At 36.7% G+C, this 19244-nt stretch overlaps 1 protein-coding gene across 3 annotated transcripts; it reads left to right on the top strand.

Annotated features, from left to right (window-relative positions):
* The first annotated feature begins 9 nt into the window (after positions 1-9).
* On the top strand, positions 10-17843 carry LOC110457848 (beta-galactosidase-1-like protein 2). 3 transcript variants are annotated; one of them, XM_021509293.1, is made up of 19 exons: positions 10-85; positions 1353-1659; positions 4012-4080; positions 5511-5606; positions 6545-6653; positions 8243-8335; positions 9122-9203; positions 9433-9591; positions 11747-11890; positions 12491-12583; positions 12792-12842; positions 13330-13385; positions 13669-13818; positions 14351-14428; positions 14908-14998; positions 15763-15850; positions 16346-16463; positions 16664-16780; positions 17587-17843. In XM_021509293.1, exons 2-19 carry the CDS (start codon positions 1469-1471, stop codon positions 17704-17706), a joined length of 1905 nt encoding a protein of 634 aa, XP_021364968.1. In that variant the 5' UTR covers positions 10-85; positions 1353-1468; the 3' UTR covers positions 17707-17843. The 3 variants fall into 3 exon arrangements, with proteins under 3 accessions (XP_021364968.1, XP_021364975.1, XP_021364982.1); XM_021509300.1 differs by lacking the exon at positions 10-85 and adding an exon at positions 95-136; XM_021509307.1 differs by lacking the exon at positions 10-85 and adding an exon at positions 691-732.
* The last annotated feature ends 1401 nt before the right edge of the window (positions 17844-19244 follow it).

Raw genomic sequence — 19244 nt, 5'->3', positions numbered from 1 at the left:
ACGGTTTGATTGGACGATGCGAATGGCTTATGAATATTAATGAGATTTGATTATCTCATTATCTAGGAGCGTGACGGACCTACAGGTAGGGTGATGACAGGCGAGCAACTTGCACCAGCTCGACGAAGGGACGCCGGTCTGCAACTCTCAAGCATGTGTTCTTCAAGTTCAAAAGCAAATTTAAACTTAGTTGTCGATGCATTTGAAAGTCGCCCTGTTGATAAAGTTCGATTTTCAACACCGACTTAAACGTGAACTGAGTCAGCTGTTGTAAAAAAATTAAAAGACGGATAAGTTACCGTTAGGGGCACAATTGGGGTACTCGGTGGAGAAAAATAGATTCGTTCAAGTCTACGGGCTTTTTTTTAAATATTTGAAAATTGTGTCTGCATAATTGATAATTGCGCTTGTTTAATGATTGCAAACCATTTAAAATCTATATCCTGATGGATGGAATAAGTGACAAATACTAGTAAAAACTTACGGGTAATAGTCCAATATTTGAATTAAACAGGTTAGTGTCATTTTTTAATTGAATACGACTTACCTCCCTTCACCTATACACGTATGTACATGTAACTATACTGAAAGAAAAAAAACTTTCTTCTGAAAAATATTTGATCTCATGACGATCAATAGATAACAATCTATACATAAGTCCAGATGTCTTATCACCTAAGTTTCTGTTGACTTTTGGCAAGATCATGCGGCAAGCATTCGTTTCAAGTACAGGTACACATCGCGACAGTGAGAAAAAATACGATAATATGATTGATACAAGAAAAAGTCTGAAATTTGACCTTGCATAAATATTACTGATGAGAGAGAAATACAGTGATTATATGGTGTCAGAACAATAACGTTAATAATATGTATACATGGTATCGGACTTATAGTTTTGGCTCATGGTAAGAACCTTTAGTAAAAATTTCTCGAAAAATCCCTTAAAATTTATTTGAAAAACTATATAACCTATCATGCTATTTAATCAGAGACGTATGGCTTTATATGTCTCTGATTTAATGAAGCCAATGTAATAGGTTGTTCTGGATGTATGCATGGAATTAGAAAGGCCGTTCAATCGGCAATTAACATTGTTTTGCGCGTTAATCTACTTCTTTAAAGCTTTTACTATGATGCAAATTTTGATAGCAATGACTTTTCATAAAGACGGAAGTTTATCGGGGCAAGATTTTGAATAAATATATCAATGCTGATGTAAATTATGTAAATAGCAGGACAATGCTTCCTCGCTAGGGTATAGCTTATATATCATTGTACATCTTATCACTATAACACGCGCTTTGTTTACCGAGCACCTGTGATCCTCGGGTATGTTTGTTTTTGCATAGGTCCTTCAGCTACCCTAACTACTGGCCCGATTTACGCGTAACAGGTACCGATGAGGACAGCCAAACACTATCTGTACCAGCTGAGGTCGGTAAGGTCCAGGAACTAACGCAGAGCCATGGCGGAAACAGACGACAGAAAACCGTACACGAGCAGCGGCAGTCTCACGTTTAGGGATGGAGAATTTATACTTGACCGGAAACCTCTCCGCATTCTCAGTGGTACCATGCACTACTTCCGAGTGGTGCCCGAGTACTGGGAGGATCGCCTCTTCAAAATGAAGGCATGCGGGCTCAACACTGTGGAAACGTGAGTAGGAATGAGCTCAAAATGTGCCGATGATCATGTATACATTGTATCTCTTAAGTTTGTATACACAGTATGTGTTTAATACGATCGAGCTTCAAGATCATGCCGCTTATTCCCTATATCTCGTCTGTAGACTTGTGTTTGACTATGCATTTTTACAAAAACGCCATTTGTTTATCACTGTAATGCACACATGAAAATAGCATGAACACTCAACATATAAGTGTATAAAAGTCTGAACAAAGTATAACAATGAATCATAGCTATAGTTCAATGGACATGCGAGTAGATCAATGGGTATCCTTACCTACTACAGCTTAATGAGTGGCACGTGGGTATATTTTGTTAAGATATAAGCAGACTATACACTTTTCTTATCTTGGTACAAACATTTAACGATTTGGCGCCTGCCGTTTTGTAGTTTTGTTGGGCCTTAAACACATGAATGACATGTGGAGGAATTAACTTGTTTTATTACATTTCCAAGTGAGATATTAGAGGTTATCTTACTATCAGCCGGAAGTAAAACGGATATGGCGCGTGTGGTGTATGTAAACACAACCTATATATAAGTTATCACATGACCATTTCCATATCCTCCCCCGTATCAACGAGATACCTCCATACCATCCCGAGGGTTGATATGGGTAGAGGGATTTTAGGAGTAGGATATGGAAAGGGTCTTTTATCATATATTGTTCACACTGTGGCAGACATCATAAATTATGTTTGTCATAATGTAAAGATATGAAGCTATCACTTTTGGTTCAGAGCTCGAGAGTCCCTGGTTAGAATCCTGGTCTGGCCGGAGATGATATTTCACACTAGATAACACTATTAGACAATGAGAAGACGTTCGTGGGCTTTGAACATTTTCACTAGATAACAATAATGGAACACGAGAAGAAGTTATGGGCAGTAGCAAACAGTTGTATTATGCTCCGATTGATTAACACGCACAGCCATTCGGGAAATATTTCTGTGCATGAGCATTTTCCATGACCTCCTCTCGTGCGTTATGAGAGGCGGAAATTGTTGATACTTTGAAGCTCCATCTTTTTTTCTCTTATCGACTGTATATATTTTATCGGCAGTATTTCCTTAGACACATCTGGTTTTCCAGCTATTAAGAAAAATGACAACGGATGGGGTATCGCCCTGCTGTGGGTTATGCTATTTAATTAGTATGATGTCCAAGAGCACTCCTAGAGGCATACCGTTTCCCAAGACATCAGGAAGAGGTCACAGAGATGACTTAAACCTGGTAAATAGGGTGGGTGGTCAACATGTACTACATTCTCTTGCTTCTGTGGGATGAAGCATTGTCACGAATTAGCTGGATGCCATTCAACCCTTTACTTGGACGCTTTTTCATGTTACAGAATCTTTAGCCCGATTCTGTAGCCCGAGTTTCCTCTGGCCCTGACACCAGACTTAGACATCCCACACCAGACATCTATCTGTCAAAATGTCTAAGTCTGATGTCAGGGCCAGAGGAAACTCGGGCTACAGAATCCTTTTACAGGCTTCAGTATTTCAACTCTGTAAAACTTGGCATTGCTAGTTTTCTCATCCTTCCATGGCATCTGAACCAAAGGCCCACTAGAACTGAAAAACAAATGGCACACACAACTTTATTGGGGCTCTCCACGTCTTGCAATCATTGTCCTTTCTCGATTTCTCAACAACCGCTTGTTATTAATACATTAATACACCTATTGGATTCAACGTAATAGGCACAGGTCTCATCTCATGGAAACAGTTCTTGTGCATGTACCTCTTTTGGCTGTTTATGTAAAAAGCACACAGTGAGTGTATTTTATATTAGGTCTCAACCTTCATCTGAGCATTTAAAGGTAGCCACTAGTCACGACTTCATACCATTCAGCAATGAAAAACTTGTTCAATTCTTGTCGGAAATTTTGCATGTGCATTGTTCTTTGAATTCTTTTGCAGTCTCCCAGGGCGCTAAACTATTTAATTGTCTGTTCGGGACCTGCGTGGTGACAGAATTTACTGTGAAGGCACTCGTACGTTGTTGTGAAGACGTACTTTCTGAAACAAGTAAAATATTTTCCTCACAGTTGAAAAATTGGAAAGTTTGAAGTGGGTATAGGTTAGGAGCATGCTCTCCAGTTGACAATATAGGACTGCTTTATGGGAAGACAATGTCGGTTATGAAACTCCACACTAGTTAATAAAGTTAGTCTGTTAAAAAAAATGGTCATCATTAGTTGCGAGATGTTTCCCCGTGATGACACTATTGGGATGATACAGGGTTAAATAGCAGCATTTCTATATGAGTCGGTCTCGAATCTTTCTTACTGGATACCCTTACTTTCTATGTTTCAGGTACGTGGCATGGAATAAGCACGAAGAACATCCGGGCAAGTTTGATTTTGAGGGTATACTGGACATCAGGTACGTATTGCTACGATGAAATCAAGTTAACGACAGCTTCTCTTCTGTAGTTACTCGTTTTACCTGATTTGTTAATCAAACTTTTCTTTTTTGAACACTTATCCTCTGCTCACGCTACCGATCGCATTTTCCGAAATTTTCGAATTTTGAGCACTAATTACGAAAAAGAAATAAGCTCTTAATTATGCGAAACTGTTTTGAGAGAAATAACATTTTTCAAATCAACAACATTCCAACCTCTTTGTCCTATATGTACCATCATTTTAATTAAGATACAGTGTGGCATAGCCATCTCGGAGGATCAGGTCACAGGTGTGCACGTTTACGATGCAACAGCGTTTACAAGTCGGGTTCATTTAAATGTTTGAATATGCCACAGGTACCTCTGTAACAACACACTAAATCTAAATTAATTGAAACAGCAAAGAACCACGTATTCCGTGCATAGCGAGGAAATTTGCATTTAACACATTTGTATCAGCCAGATACCTGTTGATAGGTCATTAGGTATGTATCAGTTCGCTCTTAAATTCGTAGGTATGTATCAGTTCTAAAATTCGTCTGCCATGATATTTCAGACAGCTAAACGTGCAACCTTTACCTAAAGTTGTCAATTTTTTACACTCTCGAACCAACCGTAGTTTAACATTATAACCTTAGTAAAACATTATTAACTATTTGCAATACGGTTGATCCTTTTTGTGACAGAGAAACATATAAGGCCATTGTATATATACAATGTACATACACATGTATATGACAGAAAGCAGCTTTAACATTGTCACAAAAGGGCTATACAGGAGAAGGATACAGCAACACAAAGAGACAGGACAAGGTAAAGATTTAATATATATATCATCTGAATGAGGCATACGGCAGGATGTTTTTTGCCAAATCAGGTAAATATTCACAAATATCTTTAAACAATACGAGTTTTGTCGATTTGAATCAAGATCGAAAAGCACAAGGTGTTTTATGTCTATAACCTTCCATGACAGCTAGACCGTGCGAACAGAAACCAGAGAAATATGAGGGAGGTACGGCAGTCTCGTGGTAGAACGCCGGGCTCGTGACCGAATGGTTGCAGGTTCGAGTCACTGCTAGGCCGGCACGGCAGGGCACTGTGTTGTATCTTTGAACAAGATACCTTGCTCCGATTGTTCCAGCCTACTCAGCTGTAAGTGAGTTCATGGTTGGGCAGTGCTCGAATTGTTGAATACTAGCTGTGAGCTCCAAAATGGCAGAACCGACTGTATATACAGCTCCCTATTGAGTTGAGAAAGATATTGGCTGGTTGCAAAGGCAACCACGGATAATAATTAGTGAACCGCTTTGAGACGACCTACAAACTAAGTTGTGATAAAGCGGTATATAAGAACCTCAAATTGTTATTATTATTATTAGTGACGCCAGTGTGTTTATGTTTCCAGGAAGTTTGTACAAGTGGCCCAAAAGGTTGGATTATACGTGATATTCCGTCCCGGGCCATACATTTGTGCTGAGTGGGACCTCGGTGGACTGCCAAGGTAATCGAATATTCCTTCATCAATATCAAAGTATAAAACACCTTTATATATAATATGTATAGTACGCTTTAATTGCAACATATGATGTTCCATAAAATTAAATTCATATAGGCCTACATGTATCAGTTTGCTCACTTCTCTTGTACCGAGTAGTGTTTTGGATTAACTATCTTCTGCACAATCTGATATTATATTAAGTAAAGTTTATATCTTGTTACAGTATGGTAGTGTAGTACACAAATAGATATCTTGTTACATTTTTTTCTAAAATCTGAGTTAGTTGATACCTCTTAGTCTAATCTGTATATTATTGTGACATCATGGAGTTTGTACACATGTAATTCTTTTATGTGTTTGCGTAGTCACTTAACATTGATATACCCGTGGATCGTGGCGCGTGTTACTGATATATAACGATGTCATTTCTTTCGATATTCATATTTGGGAAGTGGGGATTTCAACAAAACACTTAAGTGTTGAAATTGGAGGAATCTGAGACTGCGATACAGGTTTACTTCAATCATTTCAGTTTATTTTGTGTCTCAATGTTTGTGAATGGAAACAAATTCTTTTGTTCATGATTTTAAATTCTTACCTTATAATTAATGTACAGCTCTCCGAATCGTCACTGAAAAAATATAAGGAATTCTAAGAGAAATCGAATTTGAAACATTCAACTATTCACATCTACGGCAAACTTGTTATTTAAAGTAGAAGTCGATCGCTTATTCTTGCTTTTCTATAGCTGTCTTTGTTTATCTGAATGAGCGCTGAATAAAATAAAGTAAACATGTAGATACATTTGTATTTCTTATTCACAACCTCAAAAACCTGGAAAACAAATCAGATCTGATACTACTTAGTTCACAATTGTTGTTTCAATCATCAGCACTTTCGTACTTTTCGTTAGCTTTCCCTCGATTGTTTCTCTCGTTCAGCTGGCTGCTTGCCGACGAGAACATGAAGATCCGTAGTAACTACAAACCTTATCAAGAGGCTGCTGACCGATTCTTTGCGAAACTTTTACCTTTAGTCGCAGATCTACAGGTGAGTATGTACGGTTTTAACTTTTAGTCACAGATCTACAGGTGAGTATGTACGGTTTTAACTTTAGTCGCAGATCTACAGGTGAGTATGTACGGTTTTAACTTAAGTCGCAGATCTACAGGTGAGTATGTACGGTTTTAGCTTAAGTCACAGATCTACAGGTGAGTATGTACAGTTTAAACTTAAGTCACAGACCTACAGGTGAGTATGTACGGTTTTAACTTTTAGTCGCAGATCTACAGGTGAGTATGTACGGTTTTAACTTTAGTCGCAGATCTACAGGTGAATATGTACGGTTTTAACTTAAGTCACAGATCTACAGGTGAGTATGTACGGTTTTAACTTAAGTCGCAGATCTACAGGTGAGTATGTACGGTTTTAACTTAAGTCACAGATCTACAGGTGAGTATGTACGGTTTAAACTTAAGTCACAGACCTACAAGTGAGTATGTGCGTTTTAGACAATTTTACCTTTAGTCGCAGATCTACAGGTGAGTATGTACGGTTTTAACTTAAGTCACAGATCTACAGGTGAGTATGTACGGTTTTACCTTTAGTCACAGATCTACAAGTGAGTATGTGCGTTTTAGACAATTTTACCTTTAGTCACAGATCTACAGGTGAGTTCGTACGTTTTAGACAATTTTACCTTTAGTCACAGATCTACAGGTGAGTTCGTACGTTTTAGACAATTTTACCTTTAGTCACAGATCTACAGGTGGGTATGTGCGTTTTAACTCTAGTTACAGATTTACAGATGTTACGTATAGTTTAGCTTGTCCAGTATGGATGTACATACCACATGCGGGTATGGGTGTTCTACAGTGGGTATGGGTGTTTTACAAGTGGGTATGTGTGTTTTACAGGTTGGTAAGTGGGTATGGGTGTTCTACAAGTGGGTATGTGTGTTTTACAGGTTGGTAAGTGGGTATGGGTGTTTTATAGGTAGTATGGATGTTTTACAGGTAGTATGGTTGTTTTACAGATTCATATACTTGTAGTAAGTGTTTTATAGGTAGGTGTTGATGTATATTGAGAGGTGCGTGGATGTGGTTTGCATGAATCTTACGTTAGTGAACGTGTAATGGATGTTTGTTAACCTTTAATTAAATATGCAGGTATGCATGTTAACGGTTAAACGAAACTTTCATTTCAGGTAAAACCTCCGTGGGTTTTTGCCGTAGGAGGTTTTACCTTTAATGTGTGTCTTCAGTATGTTCATCGATAAATTGACAAATAAGTATGGGTGTTACATGGTGATAAATACAGACGTCCGTTAAAATTTATCATAACCGTATGCTTCAAAAAAATCGGTAGCCTGTTTATGTCCTATACAAATTTTAAGCCAGTTTAATTGGACTAGAGCAACTTCAATCTAAAACACAATTAGCTCATGCATACCTATGTTGGAATGTAACACATTAGGGACGTAGATAATTTAGAACATTCGTATAATATCGTAAGATATCGTATAATGAATTACTCCACTGACCGACCGATCTTTTACATGGAAGTTGTAAAGTCCACAAGGAAATGCTTAATGAAACTAATAACTTGATAATGAACTAATTATTGTTTGTTAATTACAGTATTCCAAAGGAGGTCCTATAATAGCTGTCCAGGTAGAAAACGAATTTGGTTCTTACAGTGACGAGGTAGAGCATCTCGTCTTCGTGAAAGAGGTAATTTGTGAAGAATAACCCCAAGATGGGCGCACGTACTAGCAGGTTATCTACTTTTCAGCGTTATGTTTTAATTCAGTCTCTAGGTCACATGAACGTACTTTGCAGTCATTTATAGCTTTAAACATCAAAAGAATTGCAACAGATTTATATTTTGTTTTAAAATGGCGAATATGTATTATAACTGCGAAATATATATAAAAATAATCTTACTCGGGGGAGGGATATGTTCACTCCCTTTGAGATAGAGCAACTGATGGAAATCCTATATTTGACCAACTTTTAATTAACATTTAATGTATTGTCTATCTGTGATTAGAAGTTTGTAACTTTTTTATATATTATTTTCAAATTAGTAGTTATTTGCGAAATCGATCTGTTCAATAATTGATGGCTCATCAAGCCAATAAGGAAATTTCAAACCAGGCACAAGAAACTAAGTGCAACCTAACGCGCGTGCCAAAAGAGGCACTGGAAGATCACAAATACGTATATATGTATTATAATGAGTACAACACATCATTTGTCGGTCTCCACTATGTCTCTGAAGCAGAAGGCACGGAAGCAAATAATATATAATAGGTAGTAGGATCTTCTTCCATAAATGATGTAGTATTCCTCAACATGGAGTAAAACAGAAATTATAATTCTTGTTATCGGTTTAACTACTTGGGACTTAAACTCTGATGTTAATATGAAGAAACGTTAACTAATCATCAGTTGGATACAACATAGATGTTGTGCCAATGTTTTAAAACGAAAATTAACAATAATTTGTTATTTAAGTTGCTGATGAAGTATGGAATGGAAGAACTGTTCCTCACGTCAGAAAACATATTCGGGCTGAAGAGAGCGGCTTTCTATCAACGTAAGAACTTCATTAAATAATATATTGTACCAGTACTGTTCGTCATCTAGCAAAACATTGATTTCTGGATTGCCTGTGTTTCCGTTTGACACCGAGATGTATATGAATAAAACAAACTGATATGACAAGTGTTAAGAATCTGTATTAATTTATATATATTTGCATTAATGGGTAGAAACCGACTTCAGCGGTTTTAATATATTAACACATGTAATTATATTTTCGTTAGATGCTTTGCCGACAGCGAATTTCCCGGAAATGGGTGACGGTAAGAAACTGTTTGATATGATCCGAGAGTGGAGTCCAGATTTCCCGCTGATGGTTATGGAGTTCTGGCCGGGTTGGTTTGACCATTGGGGACAGGGACACAAAGGCCTGGCAATACCATGTAAGTGAAACAACAGTATCGCAACCAACACTAAAACTTAGACAGTTTCCAGCAATACCATGTAAGTGAAACAACAGTATCGCAACCAATGCTAAAACTAAGACAGGTTACAGCAATACAATGTAAGTGAAACAACAGTATCGCAACCAACGCTACAACTAAGACAGTTTCCAGCAATACCATGTAAGTAAACAACACTATCGCAACCAACACTAAAACTAAGACAGGTTCCAGCAATACCATGTAAGCGAAACAACAGTATCGCAACCAACGCTAAAACTAAGACAGTTTCAAGCAATACCATGTAAGTGAAACAACAGTATCGCAACCGACGCTAAAACTAAGACAGTTTCCAGCAATACCATGTTGGTGAAACAACAGTATCGCAACCAACACTAAAACCAAGACAGTTTCCAGCAATACCATGTAGGTGAAACAACAGTATCGCAACCAACACTAAAACCAAGACAGTTTCCAGCAATACCATGTAGGTGAAACAACAGTATCGCAACCAACGCTAAAACTAAGACAGTTTCAAGCAATACCATGTAAGTGAAACAACAGTATCGCAACCGACGCTAAAACTAAGACAGTTTCCAGCAATACCATGTAGGTGAAACAACAGTATCGCAACCAACGCTAAAACTAAGACAGTTTCCAGCAATTCCATGTAAGTGAAACAACAGTATCGCAACCAACACCAAAACTAAGACAGTTTCCAGCAATACCATGTAGGTGAAACAACAGTATCGCAACCAACACTAAAACTAAGACAGGTTCCAGCAATACCATGTAAGTGAAACAACAGTATCTCAACCAACGCTAAAACTAAGACAGTTTCCAGCAAAACCATGTAAGTGAAACAACAGTATCGCAACCAACACCAAAACTAAGACAGTTTCCAGCAATACCATGTAGGTGAAACAACAGTATCGCAACCAACGCTAAAACTAAGACAGTTTCAAGCAATACCATGTAAGTGAAACAACAGTATCGCAACCAACGCTAAAACTAAGACAGTTTCGAGCAATACCATGTAAGTGAAACAACACTATCGCAACCAACGCTAAAACTAAGACAGTTTCGAGCAATACCATGTAAGTGAAACAACAGTATCGCAACCGACGCTAAAACTAAGACAGTTTCCAGCAATACCATGTTGGTGAAACAACAGTATCGCAACCAACACTAAAACTTAGACAGTTTCCAGCAATACCATGTAAGTGAAACAACAGTATCGCAACCGACACTAAAACTAAGACAGTTTCCAGCAATACCATGTTGGTGAAACAACAGTATCGCAACCAACACTAAAACTAAGACAGTTTCCAGCAATACCATGTAAGTGAAACAACAGTATCCGACCAACGCTAAAACTAAGACAGTTTCAAGCAATACCATGTAAGTGAAACAACAGTATCGCAACCAACACTAAAACTAAGACAGTTTCCAGCAATACCATGTAGGTGAAACAACAGTATCGCAACCAACGCTAAAACTAGGACAGTTTCCATTATCGCAGTTTTACCACTACATTCTCATACTGCAACAGTACCGTTAGTCTACCGTTATCCCACGAAAAGTTTGGAGTTTTCGGTTTTACAATGTTCTAGAACTTTATGGTGGATATTTTATGTTTCTGCTGGTGAAGTGTTTGACCACTTTATAAACATAATTATTATAGTTCGTTGAAAGTTATTACAGTTAGAACAATGCATGCTGCTGTCTATCGCTGCCATGTACGGAAAATCTTATGTAGGACGTATTTTAAGTCTGCCTCTGCAGTGTTGGAGAACTCTAGGTTGAATGGACGTATTTTAAGTCTGCCTCTGCAGTGTTGGAGAACTCTAGGTTGCTTGTCGTTACAGTGCTTGTTCATGTTTCTAAAGTGTTCAAGAACTGTAAACCACATGTTTTTTTCTATTGCTACAGTGTGCCCATACCGTATGTAGCATATAGTTTATCTCACAGTGTCGCTTCAGTTTTTAAGAGCTGTATAGAATATCTTTTGTTGCTATAATATTCAAAACGATATGTAACATAAAGTATAATTGTGTCACTACAGTGTTTGTGAACGGTATAGAATATTGTGTGTTTCTTTTGCTACGGTATTTCTAAAGAGTTCGTATGTTACAATATATTTCCGTTGCTGCAGTGTTCGAGAACTGTCTGACAGGAATACTAGACGCTGGTGGCTCTTTCAACATGTACATGTTTCATGGCGGCACAAACTTTGGATTTATGGCAGGAGCGAACTTCTTCACGAATTCTACGTACAAACCCGACATCACTAGCTATGGTAAGCAGCGCTATTTTGAATTCGTTAACCTGAGTGAATACGAACAATTGCATTTAGAATACATATATTTATAATGCATACCCATAAGTGTATAATATATTTTAGCATCATTTCATACTTTTTCATTTTGTATATTATGGCTATGTATTAACAATGTAATTGAACGTGAAGACTGTCGAAGTTTAGATTTAATAAATATCGCATTGCTGTTTTTGTCTCAAGTGTTAATGCATAAAACATTAAGAAATGAACAAGTTTTAAAAGTATCGCATGTATGAACTCAAATTTCGAGGAACAGTGTACAAGACCACTAGACATTATATGTAACTAGTATAAAACTTGCTACAGTTTATTTTGTAACCTAACTGTGACGTAAACCTTTCTTCGGAAGAGAACCTGTTGTAAAACTTCTTTTATATAGGGATTCGATTGGTTAAATCAAATGTGTAAAAGGAACACTTAAATACACTTAAACTTAATTAATCACATAAAGACATCACATTGTTAGTATATTATCTCCTGAAATCCTCCATGCAGTCATCCTTAGCACGGTTGGCTTGACGGAATGAAAACCCTTTATGTCTCTTCACCGTTCTGTAGATTATGACGCCCCTCTGAGTGAAGCTGGCGACATCACGCCAAAGTTTCTGAGAGCACGAGAAATTATCTTCGAAAAAGTCCTGAAACCATTAGGTAAATATGAATTGCAATAAACTTGAACTAAATATATAATACATGTGTATGTGCATAGGAATATTGACAAAAGTAACGCCGTCTAATAAGAAACTATTTTTACTTATAAACTATTAATCTGGAAAGCATTTTGCTAACATTATTTTAAGTTTGGATATTTTTAAATCATTTTTGATTTGTTATGACTACGCACTCTTGTACTACACAGGTGTTTCTAAGATGCCAGACCTTCCGCCGAACACACCAAAGACTTGTTATGGTGAGTTGATGGAAACTTATTAATTAACATCTGAGCAATTGCAAGCGGAGAAAATGGCGTGGCCTAACTACATGACAGAGACATTCATAGAGTACTTGTATATGTCGAATCCTTTATATATTCCGCTTTGCTAATAATCTAAACCACAAGACATGAAAATGTTTGTAAGAAAAAGAACACTCTAAATTTAAAAGCTGAATTTGAGATAAAAATAACTTCACCGATAAAAGAGTTTATAAGCTGAAAAAACTACTAGTATGTCCCTGTAAACATATGATCATTTTTGTGAATATCATCGGACGGCGAGTATTTCGAATCCTGGAAATTATGTTTTTTTCAGTTTCTATAATTATCAAAATATCAACAATTTAACGTTTACTTGAGTTCGTTATTTGAAACAACAAGATTGTTTTCTTTTCCATTTATGTTTACACCATTTTAACAAATATCCATTTTATAAAGAAGAATTGTTTTGTTTTCTTTCTAGGGAAGGTGCCCTGTACACATACTATGAGCTTCAAACACATGCTGACATTTGTAAAGGTTTGTTTACACTTTTTGGTCTAGCTCAGTTTCCTCGCGACGATATGATACTTGTTCACATACACATCATTATCTTAAACATAACATGAACTTAATATCCTATATCTACTCAGATAATAAAGAATACTTATTTCAAAGTGTCTGCTGTCTATTGAAAATACTAATACCTTAGATCATCTTCGATGCTCTGGACTAACCAGAATTATGAGTCCTATTTGTCCTATTATCCTGGAACACAACAGTAAGTTTTAAAAGTCTTGCCATTGCTGTTTGCCATATCCAGAACGACATCAAGTGTTCCTCGCCAATCCCTATGGAGCTCCTCAAGATCCATGGCGGCTACGGTCAGAACTACGGTTACACATTGTATCGTACGACTTTTCCGACGGGAAAACACCTGCAGTTTGCTTCACCTCCAAAGGATAGAGCACAGGTGTGTAGACTTACATACCCACCGACACTTGTTACAAGTGGTCAACAGATATGACTAGAATAAGAACGGACGGCACCATATATAATTATATTTCAGTGTCTGCCATAATTAAGGACAATATTCCTTATGTCTAATTCTTATATCGCTCATGACTCCTATACTTTCCAGGCTATGGCAGAAGGCGAAATGGTAGATGTCATATTATTTGTTAAAATGCTTTGACGCTATAGCATGTTTTATGATAAGTAGCAGACATATAACAAAAACAGTGGTATACATATCTGATAAAAAAAAATCTTGAAATATTTGCAGTTCCGTCTACTTCTACAGCTTAAATAACGACGGTTTGACTGTGCATTAGGGTTTGCATACTTACCTAATCATAATATTATATTTTGTTACTTTGTTTTATATTTTCCAAACAAAATTGTGCAAGGCGCTGTAATTTAAACTCATATGTTATCATGGCAAAGAACAGAAACTAAAAAGAGTGTTTGATATATTTTATTGTTTCAATGGTTATTTGTTTAAGGTTTTTGTCAACGGGGTTTTCGTGCATGTGATTGACTGGCGAAATCCTGGTTTGGAAATAGACATCGCGTGCTCACAGGTATGTAAACAGACTTATGTATGTCAAACAGCGCCAATAAAGTGTATATCAAAATTTAAGAAAATAAATAATTCAGTATTTGTTGGATTTTAAAAAAAACGGTGATATCACACTCAAATGACATTCTTTGTTTTTCTATCACTGCAGGCAAGCAGCAAAGCCAGTAAGCTCCATATATCTGCCATTATTGTTGACAATGATTCCGTTAAACTGTACATACACTTTTATATACATTTTCGAGACAATTAAAATGTTTGAGTTTCATGCAACATGAACTATATCCCTACGTGGAGCAATTAAAATACTTCGATTAGTTTTGCACACGTTCTAGTTATAACGGATTATTAAATTACTCTTTAAGATAACATAGTTGACTTCCTGCAAATGTAACGTGAGCTAAATTGTTATTGTATGATGTTTAAACGATATGTATCTAACCCGGTATATATTTACTTGTGGTCGATATCTTTACTTCACAGAACACCAACACACTGGAGATACTTGTAGAAAACCACGGGCGTGTCAATTACGTCGAATTCGGACTCAATTTACTTAATGAAGAAAGGAAAGGTGATCATCAAACTTACATTGTGTCCGTAAATAAATGTACAATATTCAAGCATGTTGTCTAGCAATCGAGTGATAGGTTTGCGACATTGTATTAAACAAATTTGTCTGGTAAATTGCATTACTGTCCTTATCTTAAACAGCTTCTTACCATCACTTCTGTCTTGCTGCCGAAACGATTATCGCCTTACTGCCAACTTGTGACTAACGTGACAACCTTATTTCACTATCGTTAAATTTGCCCTATTGACTAAACAATTACGTAAGGAGGGTTGCCTACCAGCAAACCCTCTATCTTCACGTTAACATTTCACTGTCATCATGAAGTGAAGACAGGTTGATCGTGCATTAACAGATGTAATTACAGCGTTTAGAGAGGGCACTTTTGGTCTTGTAGTGACTTGGCCCATGTAGGGGAAAAAATATTCTTTAGATAGCGGTTATAGATATGTGATCTTTATGCAGGATTTACTATATCGGGATTTATCACGAGGTATCATCATAACGGGTGCCTGAGATTATTACTCTTATAGAGCACCTGCCCTCTTGCTTAATGGTGTCTTTCCTTTTGTTTTGTAATTTCGTGTTTCATGTCTTTGTCTTTTCGTATCGGTTCTGCGTTTCAATTTTCTCTCGTGCTATTATTATTTCGAATAAACTGAGGAAATGTCCATTGCTGTGGTGTTATTTATACCTGATGTTCCGTGATATGATTATATGTATAGCCCTGTATAAGCTGTAGTTATATACCCTTTATTGTGTTGTAGGATTGTCTGGGGATGTATTAATAGACGGCAAGAAATTGGAATCGTGGAACATTGTTCCTCTAGAATTCGACAAAGAATTCGTTAACAGGTAAGGAATTTTTAACTTGTATGTACAAGAGTTGTTTATTATTTGTAATTATATTTCCCTGGCTACCTGTCAAGTGTAAGGTCATGAATGCTATTTAACGTAAACTGTCAACCAATTCAATTGCATCACTCTAGTGATTTCATTTCATATTTTTTTACAAAGCTTTATACAAAGCTAGGTCAAATACAAGAACTCAACTGACGAGTTAATGTTTCAGTTTGTCATGGCCAAGGTCATCATATGACCCTTGATCATTTTTGTCACCGTTCCAGCGCTTTAATTTCTTAACAGGTTTTAAACTTTTCATCGATGAATATCAAGATATTATGACATATTGTTGAATGAGTAGAACGTCTTTTAATGTTTTTCTCTTACGAAGATAAATGTCGTTAGTATCTTGATGTATGTGATGTTTGGTACTACTATTAATAGAAATGGCTACCATTAAGCTTCCAATAAAATATCTTTACCTGCAATTGTATTTGTATCGTCCAGTGTATCCCAGTGTGACAAATGGGAAGCCACTTCCCCGTCGTCCGGTAATTTCCCAGCTTTGTTCAAGGCCACACTAACCATTGCTGACGTACCGAAAGACACTTTCCTCTGTACAAAGGTAAACCTGAATTCCGTTATTGTCATCTTTTATTACGTCTTTTAAATATACTTGTAAATGAAACGTAATATGCATTCGATCATTGGTTGAAATAAAACACAACTATCATTTTTTTCTATTTATGCATTGAACTTAAAGTGCAAAAGTTCAATTTCATTAATGCTATCTTGATTTATTTGTTTTTTTTATTTCATATCCAGGGATGGGGAAAGGGCATTGTATTCATAAATGGATTAAACCTTGGCCGGTTCTGGTGTGTCGGACCCCAGCAGACACTCTACGTGCCAGCACCACTGTTAAAACAAGGAAACAATCAGGTACAGTGTTTTACTTAGTATCCCTCGATATTAACTCACTAAATATATAGTCCTTTGTGAATCTATCATACAATCTTTCATCTTTTAATCCATTAATAAATCATCAATCGTCATCATTCCTTCCTAAACAACTTATTGTAATTATTTATTTCTCACAAATTTAAAACCACTAATTGCCATCAAACAATAAGTTATGTAATATAATCCATTCTCAATCAAACATAATCCTTTCTTAAGAAGTCATAAAACTCTTCTATAATAAATCATAAAACTCTTCTATAATAAATCATATTTTTCTTTGTCGATAAATCAAATCATTAAACCCTTTCTCAATAAAACAGATAGATCACTAACTGACATCATGTAATTCTTACTCGATAATAATAGGTCATACAATACTTCCATAAAATCAATTTAAATAATGTAAAAAATATATCACGACAAAAATTAATTTTATTCCACGGTGTCAAAGGTTAGAAATATCATTCCAGTAAAGGTATGATAAATTGTGACTTGTGTCTATCCTTACCCACTTACTGTGTAGCCCCACTGTAACACTTGATATGGATTATAACTAATTATATACATACCAATAGCCGTAACCAGGCATTTGCATTTGAAGACATTTGTATGTATGTCGACATTTGTGTGTATGTCGACATTTGTGTGTATGTCGACATTTGTATGTATGTCGACATTTGTGTGTATGTCGACATTTGTATTTATGTCGACATTTAGACATGCAGTTTTGCGACACAAAAGTGACATCCCAATAGACAAACATCATTTATTTATCTTGTTTGTAGATATTGATATTTGAACAAGAAGCTCCGGGAACGACCATCAAATTTCTTGACACCCCAATCTTGGATGAAAATGACCAGAAAAATGTCGAGAATGCCGATAAAGAATATCCGACCGGTTAAGGACTAAACAGACAGCAGTGATAGGTTAACAAGTTAAGAAATAGATTGTTTTGTCAGATAATCACGTTACCTTCAACAAATACACCTACTGATGTATGTCTGAAGCAGGTAATAAATGGACGATTTCGAAAACGCAAGTGTCTTCCGACTTTTACGTGCCATTTCAGGACACTACTATTTGTGCCATCTTATAACGTTTCATATGGCCCCATATTGATGCATTCAAAGCATAGATAACCGTCATTCGTGAAAGAGAGAAAATAAAAAATACTATTGTATCAACTTATTTAGTGTAAACATGGACGTCGTTTTTATGATTTATATCGCATGAATATTAAGATTAGTCAAGTCTCGGTCGTTATAGGAGCATATTGTTACCTGGGTGTTGTGTCAAATGCAGGTGTATTGGAAAGTATCAAAGGAAAGCAGATACAAATATTTGAATGCGTGATTGATTGTTTATAGTTTTGAGTCCATGCAACAACCAAGGTCATAGGCCACAGTTGATGAAACCGCTACCAAAAACTGTAACAGTGCATTGGACACAGTTTTGCGGGAATAGCTATAGATTTAATCAATCATTTACGAAAAGAAAACAAAGACCATGTGGAACGTTTATTAAACATGATAAAGGTAAGGTCAAAAAGTTTTAAGTGAAGAAATGCAATAGGACCTGTACAGGAACTGAACCCGGGACTTCATATCACAACACTGTCGCTCTAACCCACTGATCATCGGACCCTGCCGCTCTATACTTGTATACAAAGTAAAATTAAGGAGCAATCACTCTGTGTATGAAACAATACGGTGGAATTGTCTAGTAGTTTGCCTGCAGTGGGACAGGTGTCCATAAAATGTCTCATTGAAATGTCATAACCTGGACACAGTAGTACGGCACTAGGTATGGATACTTGTAACTCTAACAGTGGGACAGGGGTCCATGAAATGTCTCATTGAAATGTCATAACCTGGACACAGTAGTACGACACTAGGTATGAATACTTATAACTCTAACAATGGGACAGGGGTCCATAAAATGTCTCATTAAAATGTCATAACCTGGACACAGTAGTACGACACTAGGTATGAATACTTATAACTCTAACAGTGGGACAGGGGTCCATAAAATGTCTCATTGAAATATCATAACCTGGACACAGTAGTACGACACTAGGTATGGATACTTGTAACTCTAACAGTGGGACAGGGGTCCATAAAATGTCATAATCTGGACACAGTAGTACGACACTAGGTATGGATACTTGTAACTCTAACAGTGGGACAGGGGTCCATAAAATGTCATAATCTGGACACAGTAGTACGACACTAGGTATGGATACTTGTAACTCTAACAGTGGGACAGGGGTCCATAAAATGTCATAATCTGGACACAGTAGTACGACACTAGGTATGGATACTTGTAACTCTAACAGTGGGACAGGGGTCCATAAAATGTCATAATCTGGACACAGTAGTACGACACTAGGTATGGATACTTGTAACTCTAACAGTGGGACAGGGGTCCATAAAATGTCATA

This window comes from Mizuhopecten yessoensis, unplaced genomic scaffold (assembly GCF_002113885.1).
Source record: "Mizuhopecten yessoensis strain PY_sf001 unplaced genomic scaffold, ASM211388v2 scaffold1171, whole genome shotgun sequence".
Classification (NCBI taxonomy): domain Eukaryota; kingdom Metazoa; phylum Mollusca; class Bivalvia; order Pectinida; family Pectinidae; genus Mizuhopecten; species Mizuhopecten yessoensis.
Note: the sequence above shows the minus strand (reverse complement) of the source record. Positions and strands in the feature narration are given on the sequence as shown.

What these genes read in the sequence shown, in the direction of transcription:
- LOC110457848 (XM_021509293.1), top strand. Translation starts at nt 1,469, where the DNA reads ATGGCGGAAACAGACGACAGAAAACCGTACACGAGCAGCGGCAGTCTC. An exon ending in ATCTCGTCTTCGTGAAAGAG is followed by an intron (nt 8,336 to 9,121) that starts GTAATTTGTGAA and finishes TTGTTATTTAAG; the next exon opens with TTGCTGATGAAGTATGGAAT. An exon ending in ACCCGACATCACTAGCTATG is followed by an intron (nt 11,891 to 12,490) that starts GTAAGCAGCGCT and finishes ACCGTTCTGTAG; the next exon opens with ATTATGACGCCCCTCTGAGT.